The 13,022-nt window shown below is 45.4% G+C and overlaps 1 protein-coding gene across 1 annotated transcript in view; it reads right to left on the bottom strand.

Moving 5' to 3' along the window:
* The window catches only part of LOC143927813 (inter-alpha-trypsin inhibitor heavy chain H3-like), a 357,183-nt gene that overhangs the window by 119,970 nt on the left and 224,191 nt on the right, over positions 1-13,022 (bottom strand). Inside the window, exons 11-12 of the mRNA XM_077452197.1 lie at positions 6,272-6,453; positions 500-685 (exon numbers count right to left, since the gene is read on the bottom strand). Of these exons, the coding sequence (XP_077308323.1) occupies positions 500-685; positions 6,272-6,453 (368 nt within the window). The remainder of the gene's footprint in view (positions 1-499; positions 686-6,271; positions 6,454-13,022) is intronic.

Consider the following 13,022-nt stretch of genomic DNA (forward strand, 5'->3'; position numbering starts at 1 on the left):
CATCTGCAGTGTGTAACTTCAGCTCTCCACCCCATGTATATTGAAAGCTCAGTCAACCTTTAAAAATTCTGTACTATGAACAGATGTAGGGAAGAGAAAACTGCAGATAAACATGTACTACTTAAGTAAGAGGATTTGCTTCATCTCTGTGTATCACCTAAGGCCAGTTACCTCACTGGGTATATGTGGGGGTTTACAACCACTTTAAGCTTTGAAAATGAAAACCAAAAGCCAATTGGCTGACATGCACAGCTGCTCCACTCTTAGTAATTTCCCTCAATGAGTTGTGAAGCATATTATAATTTACCATATATACACCACTTAGTTGCAACATTTACAATCCCATGTAATTTTTTTTTTCAGTTATTGGCCTTGCTTCTACTATAAATTGCTACAAACAGAGGCATCAAATTCCATTGTAAAACAGCACATCTAGGCAAATCAATATTTACCTAAATTTCCTATTTCCTTATAAATGGCTACTATATTGTTTACTTACCCCTTCTGCATTTACATCTACTGCAAATGAATTTAAGTCATTATCAGTTATGCGCCCAGCTACAACTAATTCACTGCCGTCAAAGTATTGTTTGAAGTTGTTCTGTGTGACATCAGCTATTGCATTTTCAGGATACTGCATCTTTATATCCACCAGTGTTGGGTTTGCAATTTCATTATAAAACCCCTAAGAGAAAAAAAGAAAACTAGTGTGACATGACTGAGCACTTGTTTTATATATTCAGTTTTTAGTTTTATTTCTTGATATTTTATGAGATCCACTATAGGCATATTAAAAGTAGAGATTGATTTGTTAACATACATACTATGGCTCAATGTGAGAAAAGTGTCATAAGTTTTCATTGCCCATAGCACACACTCAGTCTCCAACTGTAACTTTTACAGTCTTAAACAAAAGACATTTGAGTGACAACTTGCTGCAATTGATTCGTCTACATCCTACTTTCCATCAGCAATTGCCTAATTGGCTTAAAGAAGCCTGCTGTATGCAGCAATCTCCTCCCAGAGACATCCATCAATTAGGGCAATGTTCATCAAGCTGCAGCAGGGCCAGATTTGGCTTTATGCATGTACTATCCCTTCCACTGACACCAGCAATATGGCACCATTCCTTCCACTGACACGAAAAATAGGGCAGAATTTCTCCCACTAATATAAAAGCTGGAATACCATTCTTCACACTGATACCAAAGATGGGGCACAATTCTTCCCATTAACACCAACGATGGGGAAATTCCTTCTACTGACACTAATGATGGGGCATTATTCCTCCCACTGACACCAATGATGGGGCACTATTGCTTCCACTGACACCAGCGATGGGGCACTATTCCTCACACTTAAACCAATGATGTATTCCTATTCCTATCTATTCCACTCCCATTGACCACCAAGCTTGAGGCATTGTTTGTTTCCACTAATGCTGGGGATACTCCCACTGGCTACAGTCCAGCCCCTCTAATGCCTGAAGAACAGCAAACTGGACCCTTGTTTAGAAAGTTTGGAGACTCCTGAACTAGGTCTCTGCAACTTTCCACAGGTATTCTGTCTTTGCAAAACAAAAATAAACTAACCTCGTTGTAAGGGGAAGGGCAGTGATGGCCCATCCATTAGTGAATGAATCTCTCCGTAGCTGCTGCAGCCACCCCCTATTCATGAATTTGGGATACGGAACACAAATCTGTAATTCAGAACATTGAATTTGGAACACGGAATTTGGAATTCAGAAACCTGGAATTTGAAACACGGAATTTGGAATTCGGAAACCCGGAATTTGGATCATGGAATTCCGAACACGGAATTCCAAACGCGGAATTCAGAATTTGGAATGTGGAATTCAGAATTTGGAACATGGAATTTGGAACACGGAACATGGAATTTGGAATGTGGAATTTGGAACACGGAATTCAGAATTTGGAATTTGGAACACAGAATTTGGAACACGGAAATGCGGAATTTGGAATTTGGAACACGGAATTTGGAAAACAGCACTTGAAATTCTAAATTTGGAACATGGAATTTGGAATTTGGAACACGGAATTCGAAATGCGGAATTTGGAACACGGAACTCGGAATTCGGAACACAGAATTCGGAATTTGGAACACGAAATTTGGAATTCGGCATTTGAAACACAGCATTTGAAATTCGAAATTTGGAACATGGAATTTGGAATGTGGAATTTAAAACACAGAATATGGAATTTGCAATACGGAATTTGGAACACGGAATGCGGAATTTGAAACACGGAATTTGGAATTCAGAATACCGGATTTGAAACATGGATTTCAGAATTCGAAACACGGAATTTGGAATTCGGAATGCGGAATATGGAATTCGGAACGCGGAATTTGGAATTCGGAACGCGGAATTTGAAATTCGGAAAGTGGAATTTGGAACACAGAATATGGAACACAGAATTCGGAACATGGAATTCGGAATTAGAAACGTGGAATTTGGAACACGAAACACAGAATTTGAAATTCAGAATCTGGAACACGGCATTTGAAATTTGGAATTTGGAATTTGTAAAACGGAATTCGGAACTTGGAAAATGGAATTTGGAACACGAAATTTGGAATTCGGAACATGAAATTTGGAATACGGAATTTGGAACACGGCATTTGAAATTCGAAATTTGGAACACGGAATTTGGAATTTAGAACGCAGAATTTGGAATAAGGAATTTGGAACACGGAATTCGAATTTGGAACATGAAATTTGGAATTCGGAATGCAGAATTTGGAACACGGAACACAGAATTTGTGATTCGGAGTTTGCAACACAGCATTTGAAATTCGAAATTTGGAAAACGGAATTCAGAACATGGAATTTGGAATTCAGAATTTGGAACTTGGAATTGTTGGAGAAGTACAAGTTCCATTGTGAACAGGTTAAATTTCTGGGTTATGACATTTCTACTGCCAGTTTTTCGATGGACACAGAGAAAGTATCTGCAGTTCTACAATGGCCTTAACCCATAGGTCTATGTCTGCAACAAAGTTTTCTTGGCTTTGTCAATTATTATCGGAAATTTATTCAGAATTTCTCTTCTCTGGTCAAACCCCTGACTGATATGGCCAGAATTGGTCTCCAGATTCAATTAAAGCCTTTGAGTATCTCAAGGCTGCCTTTGTTTCAGCTCCTGTGCTAGTACATTCTGACCCTACGCTACCCTTTGTCCTTGAGGTTGATACATCTGAGACTGGAATAGGTGCCCTTCTGTCTCAACATCCTACCCGTGACAGCGATATGCATCCTTGTGGCTACTTTTCCAAGAAATTGCCTTCTGCAGAATGCAATTACGAGATTGGGGACAGAGAATTGTTGGGAATTTCAGGTTAGTTCAGCAATGGTAGATCATGTGCGCTTGTGCAGGATGGTGAAGCTTTTAAGGGAGGGGGGAGAAGATGAAATCAGTAGAGGGGGAGTAAACATGGCTCAGAGCTGAGGAGGGGTGGATGGGGGATCACGTGGATGAGAATGCAATGGAAAGGAGAAGTGGGAGAGAACTGATCCCTGCACTCTGTATATACCGAGCCCTGATCCCTGCACTCTGTATATACCATGTCCTGATTCCTGCTGCATATACCATGCCCTGATCCCTGCACTCTATATAAACCATGCCCTGATCCCTGCACTCTGTATATACTGTGCCCTGATACCTGCACTCTGTAAATATTGCGCTCTGATCCCTATACTCTGTATATACCGTGCCTTGATCCCTGCACTCTGTATATACCATTCCCTGATCCCTGCACTCTGTATATACCGTGCTCTGATCCCTGCACTCTGTTTATACTGTGCCCTGATCCCTGCACTCTGTATATACCATGCCCTTATCCCTGAACTCTGTATATACCGTGCCCTGATCACTGCACTCTGTATATACCATGCCCTGATCCCTGCACTCTGTATATACTGTGCCCTGATTCCTGCACTCTGTATATACCGTGCCCTGACCCCTGCACTCTGTATATACCGTGCCCTGACCCCTGCACTCTGTATATACCGTGCCCTGACCACTGCACTCTGGATATACCATGCCCTGACCCTGGAAATTTTGTATATACCGTGCCCTGATCCCTGCACTCTGTATATACTATGCCCTGATCCCTGGACTCTGTATGTAACAAACTCCTGAATTCTGCACTTGTTTTGTAGCACACTTTAAGACTCTCCCACTGCAATTTAGCCAAACCCACTACTTAATGTGGAATGTTCAGGGGGGGGGGGGGGGGGTGTAGTTGAGCTCCTGCACCTATTCTGTAAAAAAAAGAACTACCTGGGATGCAGCCAGCCAGTGCGGGAACTCAGCAGGGGTATCATAGAATGGTCTTGGTGGCTGCACCTACCTGTGCTGTGTGCTCTCTGCGTTCTCCCCTGTGGCAACTGACTGCTCCTCTGCCAGTGCCATTAGTACAGTGACAGTGTACAGTATTATCACTGTATTAGTATCACTGTTGATGTCAGTGTCAGTTTGTTAGTGTACCTCCCAGCGAGGGTCTGTTAGCACCAGATTGCATTTACCGCTAAGGGCTAAGGTGTTCGGGTTTAGCTTGAAGAAAAGGTGGCAACCCTAACCGCATCTTGTTGCCTGCTGTAACTGCTGTAGTCAATAAAGATTTTGTGGATAGAGAAAAGGGTTTGGTTCGGCTATCTGATAAAGATTGTCTGCAGTGATTATATCTGCTTATACAGGCCAGGCATAGCGGTCTCAGCAAGTCATAAGTCACTATTACAACAGTTGGAGTTAAAATAACTACTGAGCTACACTCACAGTTGCAACATTTTTTAAAGCTAAACTCTAGCTTTACCATATCAACTTTTAATGGATGCAGAATTCCAATGGACACCGTTTTATTGCAACAGTGCCGATCATCATCCGACTTCCCCCCAGTGTACTGTTCTACCAGGGGTGTTGCCATCTCTCCTCCAGGGTTGGAGGTGGGCACCACCAGCAGCAGTCTGCATGCTAATGCAACGGGAACACCCACTCTCTGCCACTGGTTTACGGATGTGTGGGGAGCCTAATACATACTTACACACATGGTGCACTTATCCAATAGTGAAGTCTTATTGGGTAAAAACCCTTTAAATTTGTTAGCAATGTTTGATATGCGCATCCCACCTGATCCATGGATAGCTCTTCTAAATGACTCACCTTCGGAGCTGACCAGGAACCAATGTCGCCTCCTCTTTTCCACCACAACCGCTGTGAAGCAGACAATAGCCAAAGCCACCCAGGCAATGATACACATCAAGACTGAGGCAACACTTCACAAAAAGGTGCAAAGGTATGCCATCATTTGGCAATCCGGGGTCGATATGCACTTACCTCCAGATTTCAACACCTCTCTTTTGGAGCCTTAACCAAATCCATTACCTTGTCACCTGTTTGAGCCCTTGGGATTGTTGCCAACTCAGACCACAGAACCACTTGCCCTCCTTCTCCCTTTCTTTCGTCTCTACCTTCCCCTTTGACTTCTGGAGGTTTACCGCACACCTTCCCAACACTGCCTGGTCCTTGGAATACAAGAAAGATCTGGACAGCTGCACTCCACCAATCCACTTTATTCGATATAAACATGAAAACCAAATGACAGATGGAACAAGTACAGTGGGGGATCATGCAGGTAGATATAGTTTGCGCTGGAGTCAGCACTTAATTATTAATAATTGGTAAATCATTGGTAATGATGTCTTCCATTGTGCAGCACGCAAGCTGGGCTGGCACTTGACTTGAGGAGTTGTGATGGGATCATTAAAGGCTACTCTTCTAATCTGGAGTAGCAATACAGTAGTGTTGACTGCCTGGTCCTTGTTGCTCCCCGGGCTATAGGTGGGGTGGACCATCCAATTGTCAGCTTTGTGCACATCTGCAGCTATTCCATTGCACAGAGCAGGTAAGTATAAAAATGTTTGTTATTTAAAAAAAAATACCTTTACAACCCCTTTAAAGTGTTTAAAATTATATTAATTGCAATTCTCTTAGATCCTCTTTGCCACACCATTGTTCACCACTTGGAGGGCTAGTATTCTGATCCAAAATGTCAACAGTGTATTCTCTTGTCTCTCTCTCCCTGTGTGGAGAACTCTGTTGCCTACATTACCTGTTAAATTGGCTGCGGTAGCCTTTAAATTGTCTAATAAAATGTTTGAATTTAAAAAACAGCAGAATGCTTTTAGCAGGATTTACATTTAAAGACAGAAAAAGATATTCATGAAGATGTAAAAAAAATAGGGAGTTCTAACCTGCAACTGTAAATCTGCATCCGAGTCTTCATAAATACGTCGAGCAACTCCAGAGTTTTCTAGTGCCAGCTTTTCCAGAAAAGAATAATCTGGGCTCTGACCAAAAGCAAGACTATATACAGTGTATTTCCCATTGTTGGCATGCTTTACATTTTCTTGAATTTTTGAAGGATTTGATTCACCTTAAAAAAAAATATACTATATATATTAAATATGCCTTTATCATTCTCATGAAGGTCTAATATGCTAGACTATATATTAACATAGAATTGTGAGATAATAATAGGGGTTTTCTAGATTTTACTCCTACAGAGAGTAACAGGGTACTGAATTTCTTTCATTTGTTTAATGTCTGCCTGACTAGAACAATATTAACTCCTAAGAAATATTTATTACAATGTGTGAGCATATATAATTCCTTGAGGATGTCATATTTGGCTGCTTCAATATCGTGACTTATTTCCATGGTGAACGATGAGTATCATCAAATATATATAAATCCTCCAGGGTGCCATGTTTGGCTGCGTCAACATCCTAAATTATTTCCATGGTAAAGGAGCACGCATGCTCCGAACACGAAGCCACCTCTTCTCCAGAAGTGACGTCAGTCAGTGTCCTCCATAGCATTCTTCACTGCGCAGATTGAGCTGCTTATGCTGGATACCATCTACACAAGCGACAATCGCCGGTGGGACACGTATAGACATGGGCGCATCGGGACTAGAGATGGCCTTGCGGTTTGCCCTGCGGTCGGTTCGTGGCAAATTTTGCTCGTTCAGGATTCGCCAAACCGGTGGACTTCTGGCGCTGTTCGCGGTGGCCATATTTGTTTACATTGTGAACACATCCATCATGGGGTACAGGACAGCCAATTGAGACATTTCAGCACATGGACAATTGGACATCCCCCTACCTTATAAATAGACCTGATCTGGCGGCCATTTTTCATTCTGTCTTTTGTCAGTGTAGGGAGAGGTTGCTGTGTGGAGCAGGGACAGACTGTAGTGACACAAATCACTAGCTATTAGGTCCACAAAAGTCCCTTTAAGGACTGGTATAGGTGTACAGTATATAGGGTTCTGGTGCACTGCTGCTGACTGCTGTGCTGGTGATTGCTGAGTGCACTGCTGACCGATTCTGCAGCTGTCTTTTGTCAGTGTAGGGACAGGACGCTGTGTGGAGCCGGGACAGTAAGTTTAATCATTAGCTATTACTATTAGATACACAAAGGTCCTTTTAAGGACTGGTATAGGTGTACAGTATATAGGGTTCTGTTGCACTGCTTCTGACGGCTGTGCTGCTGATTGCTGAGTGCACTGCTGACTGATTCTGCAGCTGTCTTTTGGACAATTGGACATCCCCCTACCTTATAAATAGACCTGATCTGGCGGCCATTTTTCATTCTGTCTTTTGTCAGTGTAGGGAGAGGTTGCTGTGTGGAGCAGTGACAGACTGTAGTGACACAAATCGCTAGCTATTAGGTCCACAAAAGTCCCTTTAAGGACTGGTATAGGTGTACAGTATATAGGGTTCTGGTGCACTGCTGCTGACTGCTGTGCTGGTAATTGCTGAGTGCACTGCTGACCGATTCTGCAGCTGTCTTTTGTCAGTGTAGGGACAGGACACTGTGTGGAGCAGGGACAGTCAGTTTAATCACTAGCTATTACTATTAGGTCCACAAAGGTCCTTTTAAGGACTGGTACAGTATATAGGGTTGTACACGTATAATATACTTTCTTTCAAATATCCAAAGTATATTATGGTGCACTGCTGACTGCTGTGCTGCTGATTGCTGCCCAATTCTGCAGCTGTCTTTTATCAGTGTAGGGACTGAGGGACAGTTTGGTATTCTGAGCAGGGACTGTCTGCAAATCACTTGCTACTAGGTCCACAAGGGTCCTTTTATAGGTGTACAGTATATAGGGTTGTACACGTATAATATACTTTCTTTCAAATATAGACAGCATATTATACTTGACTGCTGTGCTGCTGAGCTGATTGCTGCCGGATTCTGCAGCTGTCTTTTATCAGTGTAGGGACTGAGGGACAGTTTGGTGTTCTGAGCAGGGACAGTCTGCAAATCACTTGCTACTAGGTCCACAAAGGTCCTTTTTTATAGGTGTACAGTATATAGGGTTGTACACATATAATATACTTTCTTTCAAATATCCAAAGTATATTATGGTGCACTGCTGACTGCTGTGCTGCTGATTGCTGCCGGATTCTGCAGCTGTCTTTTATCAGTGTAGGGACTGAGGGACAGTTTGGTGTTCTGAGCAGGGACTGTCTGCAAATCACTTGCTACTCGGTCCACAAAGGTCCTTTTATAGGTGTACAGTATATAGGGTTGTACACGTATAATATACTTTCTTTCAAATATCCAAAGTATATTATGGTGCACTGCTGACTGCTGTGCTGCTGATTGCTGCCGGATTCTGCAGCTGTCTTTTATCAGTGTAGGGACTGAGGGACAGTTTGGTGTTCTGAGCAGGGACAGTCTGCAAATCACTTGCTACTAGGTCCACAAAGGTCCTTTTTTATAGGTGTACAGTATATAGGGTTGTACACATATAATATACTTTCTTTCAAATATCCAAAGTATATTATGGTGCACTGCTGACTGCTGTGCTGCTGATTGCTGCCGGATTCTGCAGCTGTCTTTTATCAGTGTAGGGACTGAGGGACAGTTTGGTGTTCTGAGCAGGGACTGTCTGCAAATCACTTGCTACTCGGTCCACAAAGGTCCTTTTATAGGTGTACAGTATATAGGGTTGTACACGTATAATATACTTTCTTTCAAATATAGACAGCATATTATACTTGACTGCTGTGCTGCTGAGCTGATTGCTGCCGGATTCTGCAGCTGTCTTTTATCAGTGTAGGGACTGAGGGACAGTTTGGTGTTCTGAGCAGGGACAGTCTGCAAATCACTTGCTACTAGGTCCACAAAGGTCCTTTTTTATAGGTGTACAGTATATAGGGTTGTACACATATAATATACTTTCTTTCAAATATCCAAAGTATATTATGGTGCACTGCTGACTGCTGTGCTGCTGTGCTGCTGATTGCTGCCCGATTCTGCAGCTGTCTTTTATCAGTGTAGGGACTGAGGGACAGTTTGGTGTTCTGAGCAGGGACAGTCTGCAAATCACTAGCTACTAGGTCCACAAAGGTCCCTTTATAGGTGTACAGTATATAGGGTTGTACACGTATAATATAATTTCTTTTAAATATCCAAACTATATTATGGTGCACTGCTGACTGCTTTGCTGCTGATTGCTGCCCGATTCTGCAGCTGTCTTTTATCAATCATAGCTCAGGCTGTGTAGTACACGCCCCACACTATATAAGGCTGCCAGCGCAGTGGCCTTGTGTAGTGTGTTGGCGTCTGAAGCAGTTAGTGGGTGTTCTGTGTACCTTCAACACAGTATACACCGATCGTTATCAGCCGATTTTTCGATCTTGCTCTTCTGTAGTGGTTGTTGTCTGCGTGCCCTGACCGCAGTATACACCGCTATATTCACCTCACCTATATAGCTAGTGATATATCTATCTTTTATAATAGAGCTTGCAGTCAGTAGTGTTAGGAGCTTGTGCGTGCTGTCTGCGTGCTCTGTACCCAGTACACACCGCTATATCCACCTACATAGCTCTTCTCTATTTGAGCCATCTGCCATCTGCAGGAGTTATTGGAAGTTGTGTGTGCCTCCAGCACAGCACAGTATACATCTGTATATACCCCTTTATCTCTGGTGTTCTATAATAAAGGCATCTGCAGGAGTTAGTGTGTGTTTTGTGCCTCCAGCACAATATACACCTGTATCTACCCTTTATTGCTGTTCTCTAATAGAGCCATCTGCAGGGCTTAGTGGGTGTTGTGTGCCTCCAGTACAGTATACCCCTTTATCTCTGGTGTTCTATAATAAAGGCATCTGCAGGAGTTAGTGGGTGTTGTGTGCCTCCAGCACAATATACACTACCCAACTGCTGTTTTACCCAAATCCCTTCAGGCCATTACCATGTCTGGAAGGCCAGCAAGGAGAGGCAGACAGGCGCGAGCCGATAAAAGAGGGCAAGCAGGCTCTGTGTCTAGAGACAACAGTGCTGGTCGTGGACGCGGTGCATTGTCATCAGCACGTAGCCATGGGACACGCTTGTCCTTCTTTTCGGCAGCTGGACATGTTGAACCGCAACATGCCAACGACTTGGTAGAGTGGATGACCAAGCCCTCTTCATCCTCCTCATCCTCTCTCACCCAGTCTCAGGGTACTAGCAAAGCAGCTGCCAACGCATCGTCTTCCCTCGTCTCAATGTCATCATCAGTGACTCCTTCCCTAGACCCTCCACGTCCTCCTGAGGAGTCTCCTGAACTCTTTGAGCACAGTGTTGGGTACATGCTCGAGGAGGATGCCCAGTGTTTTGTAGGCTCTGATGATGACACTCAGCTAGAGGAAGGCAGTAGCGTGAATGCAGAGAGAAGGGATGCTCAAGAAGGATAGCAATCTGGCAGTCATGTTCCACAAGCTGCAGCATACTGCCAGGTTTGCTACAGCGATGAAGAGGGAGGGGATGATGAGGGCACTGACTCCACGTGGGTGCCTGGTAGCTGAGAGGAGGAGGAGCCTCCTGCACATGTCCAACGAGGCAGGATGCCCTCCGGGGGCCAGCTTAGGGGCAGCACACCGACTGAATCACACCGCAGAGCCCCGCCTGTGCAGGGCGCTGCCTCTGCGCGTTATTCTAAAAGTTCTTTGGTGTGGGCCTTTTTTGAGACGAGTGCATCAGATCGCACCGCTGCTATTTGCAACATATGTCTCAAGCGTATCTCGCATGGCCAAAACATCAGCCGCTTGGGCACTACATGCTTTACCAGACATATGTTGACCTGCCATGCAGCTCTTTGGCAAGCGTACCTCAAAGACCCACACCAAAGAACAAAGCGGACCTCTCCTTGCTCCTCATCAGCTGGCATCTCCAACCCCACTCCTCTCTGAAACCTGCTCTTAGAGGAATGAAGGTGTAGAATTAGGTGTGTCACAGCCAAGTGCTTCCGGGCACTCTGCTAGCAGTACACCCACGTCCGATTATAGCAGGCAAATGTCCCTGCCCCAGCTGCTGGACCGGCGAAAGAAGTTCACTTCCAGCCATCCACATGCCCAGCGGTTGAATGCTAGCTTGGTTAAATTGCTAGCACTTCAACTGCTGCCTTTTCAGTTGGTAGGCTCGGCCCCCTTCCGTGAGTTTGGACAATGTGCGGTTCCTCAGTGGCAGGTCCCCAAACGCCACTTTTTCTCACGGAAGGCGATTCCAGCTCTCTATCGGCATGTGGAAGGCAATGTCCTTGCCTCGCTGGACAGGGCGGTCAGCAGTAAGGTGCATATTACCGCTGACTCATGGTCCAGCAGGCATGGACAGGGACGTTACCTGTCTTTCACGGCCCATTGGGTCACTCTTCTGGCAGCTGGGAAGGATGCAGGACAAGGTGCAGTAGTGTTGGAGGTTGTTCCGCCACCACGCCTCCAAAATGCTACTATTGGTTGTGACACACCTCTCTCCTCCACCCCCTCCTCTTCTTCTTCCTCCATGGCCTCTTCCAGTGCTCTGTCCTCAGAACCAGCGGTGCTCCGTAAGCGTTCCAGGGGCTACGCAAGTACGCAGGCAAAACGATGCCATGATGTGCTTGCGCTGGTTTGTTTGGGGGACAGGAGCCACACTGGGGCGGATGTTTTGTCAGCTCTGCAGGGGCAGGCCGAGAGGTGGTTGATGCCACGCCAGCTTAAGCCAGGAATGGTGGTTTGCGACAATGGCACCAACCTCCTCTCCGCCCTCCGACAGGGACAACTGACCCATGTGCCCTGTGTAGCTCACGTCCTTAACCTGGTGGTGCAGCGGTTCTTGGGCAGGTACCCGGGCTTACAGCATGTCCTGAAGCAGGCCAGGAAAGTCTGTGTGCATTTCCGCCGATCATTTAATGCCTGTGCTCAGCTGGCTGAGCTCCAAAAGGAGTTGAACCTGCCCAAGAACCGCCTATATGTGACATGCCCACCAGGTGGAACTCAAAGTTGGCCATGCTGCAGCGGCTGCACACGCAGCAGAGGGCCATCAATGAGTACCTGTGCGACTACGGCACCAGGACAGGGTCAGGGGAGCTCGGTTTTTTCTCACCACGCCAGTGGGGCATGATCAGGGATGCATGCACTGTCCTGTCACCGTTTGAGGAGGCCACAAGGATGGTGAACAGTGACAGTGCATGCATCAGTGACACTGTACCTCTTGTCCACCTCTTGGAGCATACGCTGCGTGGAATAATGGACAGGGCACTTGAGGCAGAACAGAGGCAGGAAGAGGAGGACTTCCTTGCCTCTCAAGGCCCCCTTTATCCAGACAGTGTTCCTGCTGTGCCACCCATCACACAGGAAGAGGATGAGGAGGAGGAAGAGGAGGAGGAGGATGATTGTGTCAGCATGGAGGTGGAGGCTGGCACTCAGCATCAGCAGCAGTCTTGTAGGGATGATTTACAGTCCCAAGAAACATGTGGACTTGTACGTGGCTGGGAGGAGGTAGCTGCGGATCATGTTGTCCTTAGTGACCCAGAGGACTCCGGACCGAATGCCTCAGCTAACCTACGCTGCATGGCCTCCCTGATCCTGCAAAGCCTGCGGAAGGATCCTCGTATTCTTCGGATCAAGGAGAGGGACCATTACTGGCTGGCCACTCTCCTTGATCCACGGTACAAGGGTGAGGTTGCCGA

Source organism: Lithobates pipiens, unplaced genomic scaffold (assembly GCF_037356315.1).
Source record: "Lithobates pipiens isolate NorthernLeopardFrog02 unplaced genomic scaffold, aLitPip1_a1.2 Scaffold_23, whole genome shotgun sequence".
NCBI lineage: Eukaryota > Metazoa > Chordata > Amphibia > Anura > Ranidae > Lithobates > Lithobates pipiens.